General features: G+C 37.7%; 1 protein-coding gene across 2 annotated transcripts in view; it reads left to right on the top strand.

Annotated features, from left to right (window-relative positions):
* The window catches only part of SUN5 (Sad1 and UNC84 domain containing 5), a 42,872-nt gene that overhangs the window by 18,133 nt on the left and 715 nt on the right, over window positions 1-24,024 (top strand). For both annotated transcript variants that reach the window (XM_074292732.1, XM_074292733.1), the window contains 7 exons: window positions 67-140; window positions 2,657-2,691; window positions 4,112-4,220; window positions 7,589-7,667; window positions 14,032-14,147; window positions 19,350-19,517; window positions 21,691-21,777. In XM_074292732.1, coding sequence (XP_074148833.1) covers window positions 67-140; window positions 2,657-2,691; window positions 4,112-4,220; window positions 7,589-7,667; window positions 14,032-14,147; window positions 19,350-19,517; window positions 21,691-21,777 — 668 coding nt within the window. The remainder of the gene's footprint in view (window positions 1-66; window positions 141-2,656; window positions 2,692-4,111; window positions 4,221-7,588; window positions 7,668-14,031; window positions 14,148-19,349; window positions 19,518-21,690; window positions 21,778-24,024) is intronic.

The raw sequence follows: 24,024 nt of genomic DNA on the forward strand, positions 1-24,024 counted from the left end.
TCTCAAGGCTACTCCAGAGCTAAGACAGTGGGATAGGTCTCACTCTCCCTCTTGTTCCCTTCACAGCCTTCTGGTGCATCATTATTTACTTGCCAACTCAACTGGATACAGGGAGAGTAAACATGAGGACTCCAGGTGAGGTGGGTGGCATTCAAGAATGGATGGATAAACAAAGCCCATAAAAGGAAGATGATAAAGGGCTAAATTTCATTTCTGCCTACATCAGGAAGAATTTTAAAAAGTGATATTTGATATAATCTAGCCATCCCAACCTCAACAAAGACTAGATTGTAGATATAATAGTCACTCAAAAATGTTCCTTAAAATGAACTATAATTTTTCTCCTGTGCAATAAACACATTTTATTTGTATATATTTCTGACTATGTCTTCCAATACCCACTAGTTTGTGAGTTCTTTGACCACATTTCATAATAAAAAATGAACGTCAGAACTGAAAGGAACCTTAGAATAGCATCCTGATTCTGGTCAACTCACAAAACCACCTTATCTTAGAAGTGGAAGTAACCTGATTCAAAAAAGTGGAGGGATCAGCAAGGGGGACTGTGCTTCTGATCTCAATTGTCACAAGGAAAGACAAAGAACCTACTATGTGCCAGGCACTGTGCTAAGTACATTACAAATCTCATTGATTCTTATAAAAACCCCTGGGAAGTGGGTGCAATTATTATCTTGGTTTTACTTCTGAGGGAACTGAGGCAGGCAGAAGTTAAATAATTTGCCAATGTCACACAGCTATAAAGCATGTAAGGCTGGATTTGAACTCAAGGCTTTCTGATTTTAAATCCAGTGCTCTATCTCCTGTGCTATGTAACTGTTAACTAAAATAGAAATTATGGTAGTGACTATCAGTCTTGGAGTCTGTAATATATAAGGAGAAGAAAGCTGATATTCCCCCTCTATTTCGGGAAAAGTAGATTTCAAAAGAGTTGAGAAGAAAAAAGATAAGAATCCTATGATCTAAAATAACATAGTCAGTTAACCCCAAAGAGATAGGATCCCCTATCATAGGGAATAGCAACATGGTCCATAAGGCACCATAATCAAAAAGATGTCTCAGACACTTGGCTGCGTGACTCTAGACAAGTCACTTAACCTTGACGAGGTGGTTAAAAGGCTAGGGGAGGAGTTGGGTAGGACAGGGGGCAGAGTAATATCCTAGAAGAAATTATTTTTCATATGCAGGTTGGGCTAGAATTTGATTCTATGACTAATCATCTAGTTCAAACACTTCATTTTAGATATGAGGGATCCTAGTCCAGGGGTACCCAGCAATTCAATGAAAAAAAAACAGAAGTAGAATGCAGACTTCAGGAGGGCCTCTTTCTACTATATCATAATGTCTTTTTCCGTCTCTGTTTTCCTTCTCCCTCCTATTCCTCCTTTCCCAGCATTGGAAGAATGATAGAAATTAGAGCATTGACCCACCATTGACCATAGATAGAATTGGACACATGGTAGGTGGTTTTTAGATGATTGATGAATGAGTGAATGGTTTTTTCCCAATGTAAAACAGTATCTCAATCAGACCTAAAATATGTGTCCAGCCTTCCCTTGAGATGGAGAGAGGAGGTAAAATGGGGAGAGGACATGGCTCAGCTCACTAAGAGTTTATAGCTCAGCTGGAAAGATAGTACTCAGACATAGGACAATTAAGCCTCCTGGCACAGAAGCAATTACTAGGCTATGTGACACCGAAAACGTGGGAGGCCCTCAAAAGAGAGAACAAAGGATCTTATTGTAGGCTGGGGGTGAGGAAATGCAATCCAGAAAACTTCCTGGAGCTTCTCAAGGCCCCTGGAGAAATGAAACTCCTCTTGACATCCCCAGGCACCACCATTAATGCCTATTAGAAAGAGCACAGAATTTGGAGCTGGAGGATTTGGGTTTCCCACATGGCTGAAGCAGTTACAAACTGTATAACCATGAACGAGTCACTTGATTTATCTAGAGCCTCATTTTTCTCATCTCTAAAATAAGAAAATTAGACTTGCCTTCTAGCTTCAAACCTATGATCTTAGGACTTGTAGGGGCAGCTAGATCTCTCAGTAGGTATGGTGCCCAGGCTGCAGTTAGGAGCACCTGAATTCAACTCCAGCCTCTACACTTAGTAGCTGTGTTAACTTGTGCAAGTCACTTAACCTTATTTGCCTGAGTTTCTCATCTGTAAAATGAGCTGGAAAAGGAAATGGCAAACCACTCTGGTTTCTTTGCCCAAAAAACCCCAGATGAAGTCACAAAGAGTTGGACATGACTAAACAACTCAACAATAAAAATGAGGTCTGATACTAAGTCTCTGAGTTTCTGCATATCTGAATCAAAGAATGGGATTCTGTTGGATAATCTTAGACCCTTCTTTTGGTCTCATTTTCCTAATCTGTAAAATGAGAGGGCTAGATTAAATGATCTCTTAAGGGCCTGCTTGAATTTCTACATCTTACCACATCTCCCATTATATCTGATAGAATTGCTATAAATATTGTGAAGTCCAAACTATGAAGACAGGGTCAATGCCTTTAACTAATATGAAATAGAGCCCAGGTCTGACTGTCCATCCTGTTGCATTCATCAAAAAAGGGGGAGGGATTTGAAGTTAGGGAACAAAATAGCCAATCGTGTCTTCTTTGCTTTCCCAGATCAAAACCTCCATTTCATCACTCACAGAACTAAGGTAAGAGAGCTTTCTTAAGGAAGAGACGTTTTCCAGCTTTAGTCAAGGTAATGTCATATAGAATATATAAAAAAAGACAGGGCTGCTGACCAGTTAACTCAGATATTAAAGAATATTGCAAATGAAGTCATAATCTGAGGTGCAAATACCTGAGTCAATCAGGTCTTTGTCCCTTGCCTCTACTCCTGACAATGCAATCTAGATTAGACTAAACTCTGACCTCAAGCTCAAGAATGAATGCTAACTATGATCCCATTAATAGACTGAAACCTGAACTTCATCCACAGACTTAAGTCCTAACCCTAGCCACAGATTGGACCCCAATCCTGGCCCACAGATTTTATTTGGAAGATTTTATCTCCCAAATCCATTTCATACATGTGGTATAGGGAGCATGTGAGAAAATATAGCTGTATCATGTATATAAACATTATTGCTGACAAATAAAAGATCAAAGTCATTATCTTCCTAAACAATCATATTACACAAAGATGGGCACCAAAGCTTAAGTACAATGGAGCTAGGAGATCATCGATAAGAGCAATCCATAAATTAATCCCATGTTCATTGTCATTAATTAGAACTGTGTCTCTTGTTCAAGGGATACCATAGATAAGCATGGAGAGGTTCACTATTATGAGGTTAACCAATGAAAATTAAATTTATCAGACAACCTCATGAAGACCGCTTAAAAGTGATGGAATAGTCTGGGATATGTATCAGTGAAGGTAGCGTTTACATGGAAGAAATCAAGGAACATTTAAAGCATTAATATTTTCCAAAAAGCCTAATGGAATTTTGAGGGGTTTTGAGGCCATTGGGGTTAAGTGATTTGTCCAGGGTCACCTCCCCTGAAAAAAGAATTATAACTATGCTGAGGCAATCAGTGCTTTGCCTCCGGGAGCTGAAATCTAAAGAGGAATGACAATATTTGTACTCTCAGTAAGCAGAAACAACTAAGCTTAACATCTAGTTAGCACATGTAATTATTTAAAATAAAAAGCTATCAGAAGGCTTTCTCTATTCCTGCACTGACTCAGGTTGTTCCCACAGAGGACTTGTATCTCAGAGTCTGAGATTTCTCCACAAGATCTTCCTCCTCCAACATGGCACCAGAAATTCTAGTTTCAGTTCTCTCTTTATGTGCCCAGCTTGCTGATAAACTTTCTAAAAGTGCAGGTCCTAGATGAGGACTCAAAATTGTCAGATTTGTTGTGACCAGATATGACCCAACAACACTTCCTCCATTCTAGACATAAGTAAGCAGCTTAAGATCACTCCAGCCTTTTTGACTGCTGCTTCACCAAATTGAATTATATGGAGCTGATGGCACACTTAGACCTCTAGATTTTTGCATGTAAATTATTGTCTGATCAGGCTTTGATTCGCCTCTTAGCCTTTATATTCACTCCTCAAAAAGGCTTTATCAGGAGAAGGTGAGAAAACATGCAGAAGAAATCCAAGCCCTGCACAATCTCATGAAACAAATTTCAGCCAAAATCCAAGAAGTGAAAATCATGTCTAATGAGGTAAGTCAATGACAGGATTATTCTGCCCCTTCTTGTTTTGCCTCCTCCCATGATCATTATCATGGATTGGGAGCCCTGGGAAGTCCATGTGATTCAAAATTGACTTAACCTGCACTTATAGCTTTTGCATTAAATTTTATTTTTCAGTCAACAAAAATCTACCTTTTCTCCCTTCCATATTCTCTCATCCCCAACTGAAGAAGAAAGAAAAATAAACCCTCTTACAAACATATATAATTAAGCAAAACAAATTTTCACATTGGCTATATCAAAATATACAATATTATATACATATGTATCTACATATATTTGTATCATTATTTATTCCAAAAAGTATACAGAATTTATGAAATGCATGTGAGGTTTATATATATATATATATAGAGAGAGAGAGAGAGATACATATAAATATGCTATGTATATACACACATATTCATATATACACAAACATGCACACATATATACACACAATTTTGCACTCTTGTAGTTTTTCACTTTATTAGGAAGTGGGTAGCATGTTTATTCATTAGTTCTGTGCAATCATTGTTGATCACTATAATGATTGGAGTTAAGTTTTTCAAAATTGTTTGACTTTATAATATTGTTGTCTTTGTATAAATAATTCTAGCCCTGCTCACTTCGCTGCATCAGTTCATATTAGTCCCAGGTTTCTCAGAAATGACATCCTTCATCACTGTTCACAGAATAATATTATTCCATCACATTCATTTATCAAATTTCATCACATTCTTATTACCACAATTTGTTCAGTCATTTCTTAATTTAACAGGTACCCTCTCACTTTCCAGTTCTTAGCTATGGCAAAAAGAGTTATACTTTTAAACATTCTTAAGTTTGTTTTGCTTAGGACTAACCCTTCCTTAATCTATCCTCACCTTAATTCTTTGTATTTTTCTGTAGAAGTAAATCTATTTCTGTATCCAATTATGCATATGTATATTTTTCTTCCTTTCATCATTTATAAATGAACCATAATATCTTCTGATAAGTGGGGTTCATGTCAACTGTTTCCCCCTCCTCCTCTGTTTGTATAGACTTCTACTTGCTGATCACCTTTCTCTCTTTCTCTTTTACTAGCCTCCACAGTGAATTCCTCTCCTGAACCTTCACATTTTTCCTTTTAAATCATCAAGACATAATGTTCTCAGAATTTCTCCTTAATTAGACTTTAATTAAACCCCCTCTATTCTAATGGTCATTGTGTTCAAAAGAGATGCATGTATCATCTCCTTATTAAAATGTAAGCAGCATTTTTACCTTTAAATGTTACTTTTGATTCCTGTGTCTGCCCCTCAAAAGTTTCTATATGCTTTTGGTCTTTTCATGAGGAATGCTTGGAAGTCTTCTAATTTTTTTTAAGTCTATTTTTCCCCTGCAGCATCATATTCCTTCTTGCTGGGTAAATCATTCTTGGCTATCAAGTCTTTACATTTTTCTTTCTGGAATATAGTATTCCAAACTCTATTCCTTTAAAATAGTGACTGCTAAATGATGTGTGATTCTGATTGTAGATCTTAAGTACTTGAATTCTTTTTTATGGTTTCTTGCAGTAATTTTTCTTAGACCTCAAAAATCTAGATTTTGGTTACAGTGTTCCTGGGAATTTTCATTTGGGTTTTTTTTTTTCCCGAGACATTGACTGGTGAATTATTTCTATTGCCACTTTGCACTTGGTTTTAAGAGATTCATGTAGTTTTCTTTTTTGATTTCTTAAACTATGGTATCTGGGTGTTTTTTGTCATAAATTTTAAATTGTCTAATAAGCCAATTTTTTCTTCTTGATCTGTTTTCCAGATGACTTGTTTTTGCTAGAAGATACCTTGTACTTTATTCTATTTTTTCCAGTCTTTTCATTTTGTCTTAATATTTCTTATTGTCTCTTGAAGTCATTTTTGGTCCTTCTAAGTTTTAGGCAATATTTTGCTTGGACAAAGTTTTGAAACTCTTGTGACAAATTGTTAATTTCCTTCCCAATTCCTCTTCCCATAGTTCATTTCTTTTCCAATTCTGTTCCTCTAGTATTTGTTTCATTTATTCTTTTTTTTAAATTTATTTTACTTAATAAAACAGAATAGAAAAAAAAAAGAAAAACAGAAAAGGAAAACAAAACAGAAAAGAACAGAACAGAACATTGTCAAGTGCCCAGAAGAATATCAGGGAATATTTGAAATATATAAGAATAAATTACCAGTTCAAGATAGGATATATAGTAGCAGAAGAAATTATATTCATGAATGTCCACCTTTATTTTTGCTTCTTTGTAGGTTATTTTTTGTTCCCTCCTATGCACTTTTAAAATTTTATTCCCTTTCATTCTCCAAGCAGGTTATAGTTAAGTACAGATATATATTATATACATATATAAATATATATATACATACACATATATATTCACATATACATTCACAGCCACCTACAAACCCACACACAAATCTATATATACACACATACATAGAGCAACATGCATATATATCTGCATATCCTCAGACATGTATACACATATATACACATACACACAAATATCCACCCACATGCAAACATGCATACACAACTATGGCTGACAAAGAATGTAGATTTCTCTCTTAACTGAATCTTTAAGTCTGACTTACTTCTCCTTTTCTATTCCTGCTAACTCTTCTGCTCTAAATCTGTTCTTTAACTTGCCTTGCTATTACTTAACCTCTCCCCACTTATATATCCCTCCCTTATTTTCTTTCTTCCCCCCATCTTTGCTTCCCCCTCCACCTCTCTCCCTCCTTATTTCATTATATATTTGAAGGATGCTATACCCTTGATGGTATATATATATATATATATATATATATATATATATATATATATATATATAATGTTGTCTGTATAACCCATAGCCAATGTAAGCCCTCCTCTCCCCCCCACCAATGTTTCTGTGTCTATTTTTTCTCTGAACCTCATTTGAGTACCATAATTACTATTTTTATTTTTTCCTAGGTAGTTTTTGCTTTTTTACTACAATCTTTCTTTTAAGCTCCCCAATTGCTGATGTCAATCTTAAACATATGGTATACATTTCCATGGAAAAAACATAAAACAATTTGTCCATGTTAAGTTCCTTGAAATGATCTTTGATATTGGCTCTTATATGTTAGATTTTCTATTGCATTCGGGTTTAGTTGAAAGAAGGTCCTGAAAATCTCCAAGTTCATTGAATATCCATTTTTTTTCATTCAATATTATGGATAATTTTGCTAGATATGACATTTTTGGTCACAGGCCTAGCTTTTTTGATTGCCAGTCTATATGAATGAGCACAAATATATAGATATAAGATTATCCAGATATACACCTTGAATTTTCTTTATCTTTAGGACCTAGTGGCACAGAATATAATGAAAAAAATACAAGGAGACTACATTGAAAAGCCTGATTTTGCCTTGAAATCGATTGGTATGTAATCAAAGCCTCTTAGAGCTAGCAGACACTCCCAAAGATCATCCTTACCCATTCTTAACTTGTATGCTACCTCTTCCCTGATGCTTTCCTTGATTTCCCTAGCTAAAGGTAGTCACTCCTTTCTAGAATCTCTAAGACTAATTGACATTCCCCATGCTTTTAACCATTTTACCAAATCTAGTCAAAAATATGGACAGGACTTCAGGAAATCAGTTACTTTGGGAAATAGTGGATTCCCCGTTATTGAAGAGATAGATAGGTAGACAAATGACTTGTGATATATATACACACACATATATACATATATGTTCATGCAAACATATACACATATATGTGTGTGTGGAGGGAGGAGTGAGGGAGGGAAATCACTGCACACATATAAATAAATATAATATGTACATAAATAGATAATTACCTACATAGATATATTATATATGTATACATTACACATATATTTATGTGTGTATATTTGTGTGTATGTGTGTATATATATATATAATATGAAATTTTGGGGAAGGAGTCTACTAGCACCTGGGTAGGTCTCTTTCCCCAAATTTCATATTATATATATATATATATATATATATACATATATATATATATATGTATATATACATATCTAAAGATATGGGGACATCTGAAAAAAACAGCAAATACATAAATTTAACTGGAACAAAGAATGTGTGAAAGGAGTGACATATAAAAAGCTTGGAAAGGGAGGATCATATAATTATAACTTTGAGCTGGAAGGGATCTTAAAGGTTAGTTAATCCTATTTTCCCCTCACTTTACAGATGAGAAAATTGCTACTTAGAAAGATTAAGTGATCTGCCCACTGTCACACAAGTAGTACATGACAAAGATGCGAATTAATATATATCCTCTCTTTCTAAATCTAATCCTTTCCCCGCTATTCTGCAGTACCTCTGGGTTGGAATCACATTGTGAAAAGTTTTATTTAATGCCAAATGGAGGAATTCTTATTTTAGCCTATGGTCAAGGTAATAGGGAACCTCTGGATGTTTTTGAATAGGGAAATAGAATGATGAAATCTATATTTTGGGAGTGTCAATTGGGCAACTGTATAGAGGATAAATTGGAAAGGGGAAAGACTGGTGGAAGGATCGCCAATTACAAGAGGTTAGTACAATAATCTGAAGAAGAGGAAATGAGGGCCTGAATTGTGATTTGAGTAGGAAAAGACAGATAAGTGAGACTTGTAAAAGTAGAAGACTTGGAAATTGATTAAATGCAATAAAAGGGGAACAGAATTTAATGATCAATCAATTAACAAACATTTATTAAGTGCCTACTATGTACCAGGCAGAGTGCTAAATGTTAAATCAAAAATATAAATTCCTGACTTCAAGAGGCTTACATTCTAAAAAGGAAGACAGTAATACATACACATACAAACTAAGTTTGTACAAGATGAATAAAAGATAACTTTTAGATAACTGGGAAAAACCAGCAGATAGGATCATGAAGGCTGTTTACAGGAGGTAGCATATGAGCTAAGTTTTAAAAGAAATTTGGAATTCTAAGAAGTGACAATGATGCAAGATCAAACCTTGGGAACAAATGGCACAAGAGGTGATACATCATGTGGGAGTGTGGTTTGGCTACACAAAAGTATACACCAGAGATTAATATGTAAAAAAGCTGGAGAGGGAGGTTGGATCCAAGTTTTGAAGGGATGTGAATGTCAAACAGAGAAGATCATATTTGACTCTGGAGATTATGGGGTGGCAAAGGAATAGTCTTACAACTCCCTATGGTAACACAATTTTACTCCAATGATACTGAATCCTGATGGCCTAAAGCATCCTCCTTCAGAGCATCTGTCCCCATATTCTTATGTTCATCTCCTTCAACCATGCTCTTACAATTTCTCATTCCAGTTCTGCCCAAACTTTCTACTGTGTCTTCCGGAATTCTAATTCCATAATTAATAAATTTCCCTTCATTTTAACTTCTCTTGTGTTCCTTCTATCTTCCATTACTGAAAAAAATCTAATTGCCTACATTTGGCATTGTATCCTGAGCATCTATTCTTGGACTCCTTAAACCCTTACAAATAAGCTAGTTAAAATATAAATATATATACTAAATATATTATTATATTTATACTAAAATATATATACTAAATATATTATTATACTAAATAGTATATATATAAATAGTATATATACTAAATAGTATATATATTTGAAATATAAATATATATACTAAAATATAAATAAATATACTAGTCTTGGAATAGGAAGCAAAATACTCCGTGTTCCCCATTGCCATTTTCATACTCTCCTCTGCAGCTCTGCTTCAGCAAACTCCTCATACTTTGAAGGACTTTTAATCCAAATCAATCACCAAACCCAGTCCCTGATGACTATTATCTATTGATAACCATACATTCTCCCACTTATCTCAAAGAGATCAGTATTTGGATCACAGTCATCCTCTCCACCATATTAGGGAACTTAGATGTAAATATTAATGTTTCCTAAAAATGCTCTAATTCTTCCTCCACTCCACCCACATATCCTTACTAAGTTGGTAACCACATCTGTTTAACTTAGGTGATCAAAAGGTCTGAAATTCGTTTCTCATTTTCCATGTATAACTTCTCCTATGTCTATTTTTTGTCCTCTTAATGACTTCCAGTCTCCCTGCTCTTTAGTGCTCTCCAGGTCTTCATTACTACTCTCTCCCCTTTAGTTATCTAGGTTAAAGCTATGTTTTCCTCTGCTCTGAAATCTCTCATCCCATGTTCTACTGCTTTTCCCACCTTACCAAAACCCAGTCCTGAGTTACTCCCACCATCTGTATCTTCTGCTCCTATATATAGACTGCTAAATAGAATTGGCAGAAGTTTTACAAACATGGTGACTAAGCTCTGGATCCACTACAATTCTATATTATCTCATCTGAAATTGGTCTTCAATATAGTATTTTCTCCCTTCCCCAAGAGATTCTCTATTGTATTCCCTACAAAAATTTTCCAAACCTCTTCTTTCTTCAAGTCTGATATACTATGTAATCCTCCATATCTCATTGCTGAGAAGTTCAACCTCTGTTGAGGAAATAAAGTCCATTTGCAATGTTCCCTCTTCTTCCCTTTCCTATATGTCACACACCTCGACATCACTCCCCATTCACTCTTTAGTCTCTGATGAATAGATGGCCTTTCACTCTTCCATATGCACCTTTGAAACTATCTTACTCCCTTCTTCTCCAGCAAATTGCCCTCCATAAGCATCCCCCTTTTCTCTCTCATATCCTCATTCTCTCAATAGCTATCAGTCTATATTTCCAAAACTGAATTTGTAAAAAAAACAGGTTTTCATTCTTAAACATTATGGATACTAAGAGCACCCACCTCCCAGCACTGTTGTAAGAATCAAATGAGATATCTGTAAAGAGCTTAGCACTGTATCTAGCACATATGTGTCTGGCAATATAAATGTTATAGTTACCATTATGATTGATGATGATGATGTATTGTCTCTGTATCCTAAGGATCCCTATGCTTAAAGCACTAAATAAGAAAGAACTTGTTCAGTTCTGCTCTTTTCTATGGACCAAATTCCCTTCCAGGTCTAAACAAAATTAGGGATTTTTAGTATACGGGATTTTTTTCCAAGGAAAGTAGTCTGTCTACAAGTTATTGGCTTCTGTACCTTCTCTTCCTAATCTACTTAGTTGACTGACCATTATTTTTTTTTTCTTACTTACCAGAAAGTTTCATTAACTTCCCCACAGGGAAGTTGAAATGAAGTACCTGTATAAGATCCCTCATACACTCTGGGGTTATTTTGTGGATAAATAAATTGTTCAATCTCTCAATTACTTAGTATCGAGGGACTTTCCCTGAGTCAGCTCTCTTGTGTGTTCCCTGAACACCAGTTTTTCAATGAGTGTCATCTGTTAAAGGTCTTAACGATTCATTAACTCAAGAATCATACCACTATTTGTTTCTGTCAGAATTTTCCTGGCTAGTCCATGGCTAGTTGGTTGACTTCTTTCAACTCATCTCTCAGTCAACAAACACTGGTCACAAATCTTTATAGCCTCTCTATCTTCTGAGATTCAAAAACACAAGCTAAAAGGCAGGTGTGACTGGCCCAAACACCACCAAGAATAGTATAAAATCTGTGTCTTTATTCCTGGTAGAATTGTTCATGTGCATTATATAGGACATAAGTTGATTCAAAGTCATTCTTAAAACAATATTAGTGTAACTACACATAATTTTCATTTGGTTTATCCGATTTTTTGCTGCAGAATAGAGTTTAAGAGACAGAACTGTTTTCTGCAACAGTTCTGGTCTGGAAGACCTCATGAGTGATGGATGCACTCAAAGGAGAATTGCAAAGTGGCTCTGTCAGAAGCCTGAATCTTAATTGTTTAGGGGTCCATCCCACTTGAATTCATACAACTTTAAGCAAAAGGGATGATAAAGATTGAAATACGAATTGAGGGGGCAGCTAGGTGGCGCAGTGGATAGAGCACCAGCCTTGAATTCAGGAGGACCTGAGTTCAAATCTGGTCTCAGACACTTAACACTTCCTAACTGTGTGACCCTGGGCAAGTCACTTAACCCCAGCCTCAGAAAAAAAAAAAAAGTATGAATTGAGGATACCATGCTGGAACAATGGATTTCATGTGATCATTATATTAGAATTATTCTAAGAGAAACTGCTAAGGAAAACACAACCTATGAAAGGATGACTAAATAATGCACTATCCACTAGCCATACTTGATATACATTAGAGTAAATCTCATGTTTCTAGGGAGGTTGCTGGTGTCAGTAGGAAAATGGGCATCAGGGTATCATGGCTCTAGAGAATCCACATCCAGAAAACATTTGAAACATCAGTATTGATCAGAATCAATTCACCTATTCAAGATATTAGCAAATAGTTACTCAAGGAAATAATGACTTTGATGGGAATCAAAAAGTCTAAAAGTATCTTGCCAAAGACATTTGCAACTTGTTTCTTAAACATTGATTAACATCCTAAAAACACTGAGGTATATGCATAAATCTCAGCATAATCAACCTATGCTTTTTATAATGTATATAAACAAGTCTATCAGGAATAATGCCACAGGTGGTATACTCTTTTTGGTAGCATTTGGGCAGGATCCACAACTGTCTATCAGCTTGTGCTTTGGAACCTCTGAAGATGGAATGGCTGTAAAGACTTGTGACAAGTACTTTGTTGGCTGAGAGTTGAGGTGAAAGAAGTCTACCAATTACCCATGATTTCAGCTCAGATTTCTGGCAGAAACAATAATGATTTGATTCTTAAGTTCATTATTGACCTTTAGTAAGATGACACTTGTTGGGAAAATAGTGTTCAGAGAATACACAAGACAGTTGACCCAAGAAAAGTCCTTCCATACCAAGTAATTAAGAGATTGAGCAACTTGTTTTTCTACAAAATAACTACAGGGAGTTGTAGGAACCCTATTCTTGCATCTAGTCTCTCTATTTCTCTAATCCTTTGTCTGCTCAAATGAATTGTTGTTCTTAGGTTCATTTCTCAGCAGGTTTTCTTTAGGTTCTTGTATTTGAAATATGAAACTAGTAAAAGGCCATTTGTTTTGCTTCTAAAACCAATAAAGGAAAAGATGCTCTGAACTTAGTTTTAGTTGGATTTTCCCATGGGGGAAAAGGGGCCTAAACAAAGATTACGGTGACAGAGGAAGATGAAACAAGTGAATGAGAAATGAAATATTTTTAGAGGGACTAGCATTATGGTTTTTCTTGATCTTGCTCAGAGGCTGAGTTTTCATACATTCTCTTGACAAGAATATTATTAATTAAATATAAATAATTAATAAATACTAAATATAAGCAATTAATAAATTGATTTATTAATTAATAGTTCTAGTGGCCTTAGGTTTCCAAGTCAAGCTAAAGACCGTTCCTGTCTGAAATGAGGTTCAGTCCTTGGCAGGGGCAGATCTTGTCTGTAGGTGCTACTTACTATTGAGAAGCAGTGCAATTCAGAGGTTCTTGGAGTCAGAAGATTTGAGTTCAAGTTCCAGATTTTATACTTGGTGGATTCTAGGCAAAAATCACAACCTCTCAACTTGTTTCTTCAACTATAAAATAGGAATATGGCACTTTCATTAATAATAATCTCATTAGACTATTATTTCCTCAAGGGTGGAGATTATTTTAGACTTAATTTCTATCCCCAATGCTCAGTTCAGTACCTGCATATAGTAGGTGCTTAATAAATGCTGATTGACTAATTCTCATTACTTCACATAGTTATTAGGAAAAAAGTGTTTTGCAAAATGAAAGACTTTATGTAAATAATGAGTTTTGGTTTTGGTTTTCAGGAGGGACCATTGATTTTGAACATACATCTGCCACCTACAGTTGTGACAAAGCCAGATCTTACTGGAGCTGGTTCCGACTATGGAACTTTGCACATCCACCTGATGTCATCCTGGAGGTAAGGCTAGAAATCCCTGGGATCCCATTGTGATTTTGTCCAGTAGTTGATGATATGAACTCTGGTCCTATTGCCTATTCCTAGGCCCTAGTGAGCCCACTTTGAAGAAAAAGAATAGCCTCAGATGATACTTACAGACATGCAGCCCCCACTGGGACAGAGCTTACAACAGTAGCTTATGGATGCCTCTTTATGGGAATTCACTGGCCACATTGAAATGACATATGAAGTAGATTTATGAAGTGGATTTGGGAGAGCACAATAGTTCATTTGACATGAAACAATCATGTCACAGGCATCCATCATGGAATGAAGGTCTGCCATTTATTACAAAAAAATTGCTCAGGGGCTTAATTCAAATATGACTTGGCAAGGCAGAAACATAAGTAACTAAACAACTTATTTTTACATTTGGGAACTTTTAAAGTCTCAGGGAATAGGAAGAACAGAACTTGAATCATTTTAGATGAGGGGTTTTTAACCTAAGGTCTTTTGAACTTTTTTTTTATGTTTTGATACCTGAATTTCAGTATTACTGGTTTCCTTCATAACCCTGTGTGTTTTGTTCTGTGCATTTAAAAAACATTCTGAGAAAGGTTCAATAAGCTTGACTAGATTGTCAAAGGAGTTTATCACACACACACACACACACACACAGAGAGAGAGAGGTTTAAGCATTCCTAAATAAAATCGACTCTTAAATGATGCTAACTATACCCAGACTTTAGGACAGTCCAGCAATATAGCTACAGACATACCATACAAGAAATTCAGAGAAAAATACACCTTCCTAATCTTCTCCCTGGACTAGATTTCACACCCCAGCAAACATACCAACCCAAGCAAAAGAGAGAATATCAGGAAACTCCAAACCATTCTGTCTTGCTACAACATGAGTTCTACCTGCCTCCTATTGTACAGGGACCTGTCTCAATACACCAAAATTTGCTTCTCCTTGTTTAAGTATGCTAGCTGTGCTCTCAGCTTATCAAGAGTGGAAACACTAGGGCACACTCCAAAAACAAAATGGTCCCACTTCCTTTCTTCCCTTAATGGATCCAATGCTTTCACGCATTTGTCTATTATTCTAAAACTAGGAGAAGAGTTAGTTACATCAGAGTTAATGAAGTAGTCCTGGTTCTCCCCAATATCTGGGCACATGGCACAGACAAAAACTAGGTTTTTTTACTTTACTTTTCTCACCAGAGGATTATTCCAAATACTCCCCCTAATTTCTTAGGACAAAGGAATGCTTAAAAGTCACCTCCAAGAAGCCAGCTTTTATTGAACCACCCCCCACCATTATTTTAATGTATTAAGTCTTCAGGGCATAGCTTGAATTCTATTAATTTGTACTTCTTACCTTCATTAAATCTATCTAAATGCCATTCTCACATGTTATCCTCTTGTGTCATCGTTAGCGATACCTGTATATCCTCAAAAATAATAAAATTCTAAAATTGCAAAGAACCTTAGAAATCATCAAGAACAGAACTGAGAAGAGAACTGAGGTTCAGAGGAAAGTAATTGCACAAGGTTATATTGAGTCATTGACAAAACCAGGGCCAAAATCTAGATTCCTATCCCCTCCCATCCTTTCCACTACATCACAACTGCCTCTGATATCCTCTCTGATATCCACTGTGTACATGCCCTTAAGCAAATGCACTGTACTGGGTCAGCAGAGTAATCTATGCCTGATACTGATGGACTGACATATATGGGTTTTTTTTTCAGTTAAAAAAAAAAAAGATTTGCTTAAACCACAATAGGTAAAGAATGTAGGTAATTGAAGACCCTTTGAGCTGATTCAACTTAGTGAAGCTTCTTTTCCTGAGTTATTCATTATAATCCATCAGTCAATAAGAGTTTTCCTAGAGGTCCTTGTGGTTGCCTTATACAGTGAAGAAGTGATTTTAAGTCAATCAATCTCTAGGAAAACCTCAAAGTATAATGCATATTTGTAGGATGAGATTGTAGATGTCCTGAGCAGCTAGATGGCTAGTGGAAAGTGCATCATCCTCAGACACTTAACACTTACTTGCTGTGTGACCCTGGGCAATTTATTTAACCCCAATTGCCAAGGAGAGGCAGAGTGTAGATGTGCTAAGAATGATGTGATTTTTATTTCAAGGATCCTCGCTTATAATCAATGAGTCAATCAATGCACACATGCAGAGTATCCACTATATACTCTGAACAAGTCACTGTGAGAGTTAGAGAAGTCTAATATCCCACCTCGCCTCCATTGGGCTATACTGGGAAAGAAGCCAAATGGACATGAAGTAATTGGAGATCACAAAGGGCTGTCAGAAATGCTGGCTCAATGGAGAAACAACTTTGCAGATGACCTGTGCCCAAGACTCAACTCTTCCACAGATTCACTGTGTTGCTGTTGAGTCATCTCAGTTCTGTTTGGCTCCTGTCACTCCATTTGAACTTTTCTTGGTAAAGGCACAGGAATGGCTATTCCTTCTCTAGCTCATTTTACAGATGAGGAAACTGAAGTAAACAGGGTTATGTGACTTGCCCAGAATCACACAGCTAGTAAGTGTCTGAGGCTGGATTTGAACTCAGGGAGATGGATCTTCCTGATTCTAGACTCATGGCACTACCACTAAGCCATGTAGCTGGAACCATGTACTTGTAAGTTTAAATAATTCACTTCCATTCTCCAATCCCAATCCTAAACTTTATTCTTCCCCAAAAGAAGATGACATAATAGATAAAATGCTAGAAAGGAGTTAAACTGGGGTCCAACTCCTGCCCCTTGACTCATCATCACTGAGCTTAATCCATAAAATGGAGAGAATAATACGGTGGCTACTTTTAAGGGTTATTCTGAAGTCCAGATGATGATGTGCTTAAAGCACTCTGCCAACTGAGAAGCCCTATTTAAAGATCTAATGTTATTATTTTTTATTATTCATTATTATTATATTGTTATTTATTTTTATTATTATAGTAATCTGTCTCATAGAATTGTCATAAGAAAGGTATTTGATAAATGATAAAACACTACGGAAATGTAAATTGTCATTGCTATCACTATTCCAGGACCTCAATCCTGCGGGGGTGCTCCAGAGTTTTGAATCGCTCTGGTGTTGGTCCATTTATCCTCTGCAGCCTCAGCTCTGCCTCTCCTTGACTTAGGTGACAGAGAGGAAATGAAAGAGGCACACTCTAATCAACATAAAAGAGAGAAAGATTTCATTAGAAATAAATACCCTTTTATCTTTGTCCCAGAAGACCAAGGATAAAACCCAATTTCCTTTTATCTTAGAGTAGTAAAAGACCATGAGGGTAGAATTTTACATAAACTGGCAGAAATAGGTGCAGAGACAGATAATTTGGCCGAAACTTATTTTCTTTGTTAAAAGAAATATTTTTCATGGAGGTAGTGTGACAGCAGTAAAAAGACAATTTAAATCAATAAAACTTTCTGAAATTGTTTTAATTTACAAAGAAAAACCAGCCTTTAGCAAACACTTCATCAATTAACCCCATCATTAATTTTGACTTCTGATCCTAAAGCATGTCTTCTCCCTCTCAGCAGAGAGGAGGTATAGAATGAGGCATACTCTTTCAGGCATGGCTAAGCTGATTTGTTTCACTAAACTGCATCACTGGGAAGGGGATGAAGGAGAAGAGTCATTGGGAAGTGAGGACACTGTAAAAAAAATAATAATAATAAAAATAAACTTTTTCCAAAAGAAAAAAAATTGGCATTTCTGAGCATCTCTAGCTCCTGACTCTGCCTGGCTTCTGGGTTGAGATCAGTTGTGATATTCTCTCTCTTTACCCAGATGGGAGTTTACCCTCAAACCCAGTGATCCGGGAGAGGTAAAAAGGGGAGCACATGATTTAATGGTAAAAACACGAATTCTGGAGTCAGGAGACTTGGATTCCAGTCCCATAAATGATGCTTAATACCTGTGTGCCTGTGAACAAGTCATTTAATCTCATTAATAGTTAACATTAACCAATTTTCTCATCTGCAAAATGAAGGGACTGCAATAGACAGCCTCTGGTGTCTCTGCCAGTTCTGGAGCTGTGACTGGTATCTGAGAATCATTCACTAGCATGGGTGCACATCTTGCAAGGTATCTGACTGGGGAACTGGGTAATTTTGAATAGCTCCAACTTAGACAATGGGGAAGCCCTTCCCCTCAGTGAAAGGCCAGATGCCTCAAGGCTCTAGTGGTGACTGGTACAGGCTGCTGCAGTCACTCACTGTCCTAAGTAATAAGGGAAATCTCTAGCTGGAGTCAGGAGACCTGAGTCTAAATCCCACCTGACGCGCTTATGGACTGTTTGAGTCTCAGTCTTATCATTATCAAATGAAGCAGTCAGCTACCTTCTTTATTGATATCACTGCAAATCCCTTTAGACTCATCCACTAGTGGAAAAGAAAGGAAACAAGTATTTGTTAAGCATCTGCTATGTATCAAGCACTTTTCAAATATTACTTCATTTGATACCCACAACTGCCTAGGAGGTTGATATTATTCTATTGACTTTACATTTGAGGAAACTGAGGCAAAAAGAGATTAAATGACTTGCCCAGGATCACACAGCAAGTGTCTGAGGCTGCATTTGAATACAAGTCTTCCTGATGAGAAGCCCAGCTCTGTCCACCATACTTTGCCTCCCAGGGTTCCTGGTCAGTCCCTTTTTAGGGGTCCCAACATATGGATGATTAGGGCAGTCAGTGGAACCTGAAGTTTCATTAGATTGTCAAAAGGAGTCTCACCTACACACAGAGAGAAATTAATAGCTCATAATCTACCCATAGAAGGTCTTTAAGGTCCCTTCAGTCTTAAAAATTGCACACAATAGGGGCAGTAAAGGTTTTCAGCTAGAGGAGCCCACCCTAAAGCAGAACCCACTTCCAGATTGCTCTGGAAGAGTGGTTTGTCTGAAACTGTCCTGCTTGAAGCTTTCGCCTTTGAGCACAGCATGGAGCACACTCTGCCCCCACCTTGCTCTAACATTCAGATCCAGAGCTCGGCTAGCTCTGTGTGGGTGACATCATAGAGACAGACAATGAGCCATTCCCAGTTTTTGCTTCATGCTCCTTCCGTCCCCACCATGTGCAAGGATAGCCAGAATTCCACCATGGGGATTCCCAGCGGCCGTTCCCGAGGGATAAGCAGGATAAGGGAACCTGACCGGGTGTTCATGTGCCTGTTCTCCCTCCAGCCCAACGTGACCCCTGGCAACTGTTGGGCATTCAGAGGAGACCGCGGGCAAGTTGTCATCCGCCTGGCCAGGAAGATCTTCCTCACCAATATTACGATTCAGCACATCCCAAAAACTATCTCCCTGTCAGGCAACTTGGATACAGCCCCTAAGGACTTTGTCGTCTATGTGAGTGATCAGTCTGGAGACAGACAAGGGGCATGGGGCAAGGGGAGGAAAAGGCTTGAAAAGTACCAGCTCTGGTTGTCCTGTTAGGACCATTGCCTGCCTGGTGCCCAGAAGCTCTTTGCTTCGCTAGAACATGTAACAGTGAGAAGTTAGTAAAATGGAATGCCTCGGGGGGTATAGACTAATAAAGAAACAGTGAAGACAGCCCTTTTCCTTTTTTTCAAGTACTTACTTTCCCAGTGTTCTTGGGTAAATCAGTCTTTCTTGTCATAGAGGAAACATCTATGTTCAAACTAAATTAAATGTATGAACTCCAGGAATATTTAATTTTTTTTAATAGGACTTCAAGGAAAGTGAAACATTTAATTCCAAGAAATCCAATTTTTTCCTTTAGAACAAGCAGTAAATGATTTTTTTTAAGTGGGGGACCTTCTTAGAAGCTGTTAAATCATACCACCTAGACAGCTGCCTATTTATTCTATGCTGACCCAGCTGTAGAAGGCCAGACCATTAAGCAATGTGTCCATGGGCTCAAGACACTGTCTCTGCCTTCCTTCTGAGGAAGAGAAAAGTCACAAGTGCAAGGGATGGGAGGCAGAAGCACAATAGGAATGCTGTTGCATCAGATGGCTCCAACTTAGAAATTCAGAAATTAGCATTTTGGATAAGCTCTCTTTCTGGAAGGTGGCTCCTAACCTGTGATAGTGATTCACTTTCTAAGAAAGAAAAGAAAAATTAAATTTCTATTTCTCAGGGTTTTTGCAGATGATGGTGATTCTCAGGTATAAAAATAGTATTCTTTTACCCATCTGGAACACAGAACATCAGAGAGACCTAAATCCCTCATTTTACAGAAAGGGAAACTAGCCCAGGAGGAATGAAGTAATTTGCCCCAGATGATACAACACTCAGTGGCAGGGCTAGGGCTGGAGATGGTTCTAGCCTAGTCTGATTTCCACAGACTGGGTCTCCAAGGGATTTTTGTGTAGTTGAAGACAATCCTCAGATCACACCTCTGCTTCTTCTCCTGGTTAAACAACCTCAGTCCTCCCATGTCTTTATCAATGCATTCCCCAGGAGAACAGGCAAAGTGTTACTCACAGCAGTATGGCCTACGAGTCATGGAGCTGAGGGAAAGCCCTCAGGATGTTTCCTAGCTGAGTGACTTGGGTTAAGTCACTTTCCTCTCTGTTCCTTCTTCCTCCTCTGCAAAATGCAGAAAATGTCCGCACTTTTCTTACAAAGATACTATGAGGATCAAATGAGATGATGGATGGGGAAATATTTGGCAGACTCTAAAGCATATGCAGACATGAGGAAATATTTTTTTAAAAATCAGGGCTACCCTTGACCTTTGATGCAGGAGTGTTAAAAAAGATTTTTAGTGGATTATAAACTCACTATGAAGGAGCATGTGCCAGATAAAATTTTTAATGTCCATTAGCATTAATACTAGACTTAATTAATAGAAGCAAGGGGTTCAGAGGGAAAGAGGGAAGGGACAGTCCTACTGTCCTCCTCTCTAAAATATATATAAAATTAATAATAATATTTAATAAAATATCATTGTAGGAGAGTCATTGACAACTTATGTCCAAAGGAAGATGATCAAGTTGCTAAGAAAACTAAAGGCTATACATACAAACATCTCCTGAAAGAACTATGAAAGAACTGTGGGATTGGGGGAAGGACATGATAATTGTCTTCAGATACATAAAGGGTTGCCCTATAGAAAAAGATTAAATTTGTTCTACATTGCCCCAGAGAAGGGTTAGAGGCAACGGGTAGAAGTTACAGAGCCCCATTTCAGTTCAAGATAAGAAAAAACTTCCTAAAAACATATATTATTGAAATATATTATTGAAAAATGGAAAGTGTTGGATTGAGAGGTGGTGAGTTCCCCAGCACAGCAGTAGAAGCTATGTTACCACTTGTCTGAAAATTCTACAGAGAGGACTCCTCCATCAGTCAGGGGGTTGGAATGGCTGGTTTCTGAGGTCCCTTCCAGTTCTGAAATTCTATGAAACAGAACAGGATTCAATATGTATAGTGCCAGCACTACCTGGATAGGCCAACGTCTCCTCTTTAGCTCCCCTAAGATTGCAAACACCCAACCCCCCATGCTCATCTCTCTGCTACCTGGCCCCTCACCCTGTCATCCTTGCCTCCGAAGGGCATCAGTGATAAAAGCAGAGAAGAGACATTCCTGGGGGCTTTTATGTTTCAGCCTGAAAACGCCATTCAGATGTTTCCACTCCAGGTACAAGGAGGGTTATTGGGTGGGGAGAATTGGAGGGTGTTGGGTGCAGAAATTGGAATTCCAGTGCAAAATTTAGACAGTTCATTTAGATAACAAATCGTATTTCTTGAAATAATGATTTAACTAAAAGCTCAGGAAACCAACTCTTGGAGATCTTTACCAAGCCCTTCAGAAGTGATCATATGTGTAGGCTAAAATTCTTATTTGCAGAGCCCATTCCCCATTATCCAGGCCCACAAGTCCCAAGATCCATGCACACCTTCAAGCACAAACTTTTCTAAGACCACTCCTGCACTCTATTCCCAGAGAAACAGCTAGAAGGCCAGAGGCTCCATCCCATGGTCTTATCCCAACATTCTCTTGCCTTTTTATGCTGTTATTGGTCCAGCCAGCTAACAGTTCTGTTCCACCAGGGAACAGAAGCAAGATCTAAAGATCCAAAGCAACCCACTTCCCATCTTGCTCCCAGACTACCAGCTGTCTGCCCTATCTGGTCCATTATATGTTAGAATCATCAGATTTAAAGGCTTCAGAAAGGGAGGGACATAAACAGATTATCTATAAAGATAATAAGAAACTGACTCTCAGAGAAGAAAAGTCATTTGTAAAAGGCCACACAGCATTACTGGCAGAGCCAGGATTTGGGCCCAGGTCTCCTAATGCACAACCAGGGACTCTTTTCCTCCTATTCCCAGTCCAGGCAGAGATAAGACACTGGGAACCATGGCTGTCACTAGTATCAAATGATGGGATGGGTTTGAGGGAACAGGGCAGATCCTAGGTAAGTCAGGGCTAGTTTGGGCTAGTCTCCTCTCAGAGCTGCATCTCCTTCTCAGGAGCTGCTTAGCCATTCCCAGGCTCCCAAGAGCTGTGGTCCTCCAGTCCAACTTCTGATTTTACAGATTGGGAAACTGAAGCTCAGAAAAGTAAAGTTACTTGTCCATTCATACAAATAATGAGTGACAATGCAAATTTCAGTTTCATCTGCTTCCAAGGCAGCTCAGAACTCTGACATACTGGGAAATCACACGCTCATATCCAGTATATTAACAGCAAATAGAAGGTCCTATGTCTGTGTGATTTGTATAAACAAGGAGGTAGCAGATATGAATAGAAATGTCTCTTCAATTTCCCCCCAAAAAAGGCCATCAAGAGCAGCAGTGCTCTTACCCTCAGGACAGAATTATCAGGGAGCAGGGAAAGAGAATCACAGAATGTTAGATCTACACTGTGAACTCAGACATCCTGCCCCCTAGGACCGGTGTTCTTACCCCTATACTGCACTGGGTGTGTACCATAGGAAAATAAAAATAAATAGGACTCAGGGTAGCTAGATGGAAAAATGGAGACAGTAAAGAAACTAGTCAAGAGCTAGCTTTGTAATTATTATGCACCCTTGGCTTCTCTGACTTATAGCCAGCTTGGCTTCAAGAAATTCCCTAGTGTCTGCAAAAAATAAAATAAAAAGATAAACAATTCACTGTAAGGAGAACCTGGAGGTCAGACAGCAATGAAGGAAAAATGCTAGGAAATTAAGAGAGCGACTGGGTGATTTGGTGGATAGAGTATAGGACTTAAGATCAGGAAATTGGATCTTGAAAGATCTATGACCTCTACCCCCAATGCCCTCCAAGCACTTCAGTCTCTGTTTTCTCATCCATAAAATAAGCACAATAACACCTAAGTCACTGGACTATTCTAAGAATCAAATAAGGTTATGCAAGCCTGAAAGTTCAAATAAAGTTCTGCAAGCCCTGAAGGACTAGCTAAATCCTAGCTATTTGTGAGATTAGCTACTTAGATGCAGAGCTAGTGAATCATAAATTAAGTCTACAAATTGTCTCATAGCTTTGTGACTTGCTGTGTGATGTTGGATAAGACATTTACCTCTATGAGTCTGTTTTCTCCCCTATAAACTGAGAGGGTTGGACCAGAAGACAATAAGATCTTCCTAGCTCCGGATCTAGAATTCCATAATTGCTTATATATCTCGGAGCCACCATAGAGATCCTCAAGCATTCCAAGGATAGCAACAGAAACAAGACCAGATGGACGATCACATGGTCAAAGTTTAACCTGCTTTTTGGTCTCTTCATCAGTCTTTCTGCTAAAACATTTGGGGGGTGGCCAGAAACAATCATCATGTGACATGAGATTAAGGATTATCAATAGATTATAAGTATTATACTCTCTGTGCCTAATCCATAGATGGCTGAGACTGAGAGTGGGCTGTGTTGTCATGAAAGT

The sequence above is a fragment of the Sminthopsis crassicaudata genome, chromosome 2 (genome assembly GCF_048593235.1).
Source record: "Sminthopsis crassicaudata isolate SCR6 chromosome 2, ASM4859323v1, whole genome shotgun sequence".
Lineage (NCBI taxonomy): Eukaryota > Metazoa > Chordata > Mammalia > Dasyuromorphia > Dasyuridae > Sminthopsis > Sminthopsis crassicaudata.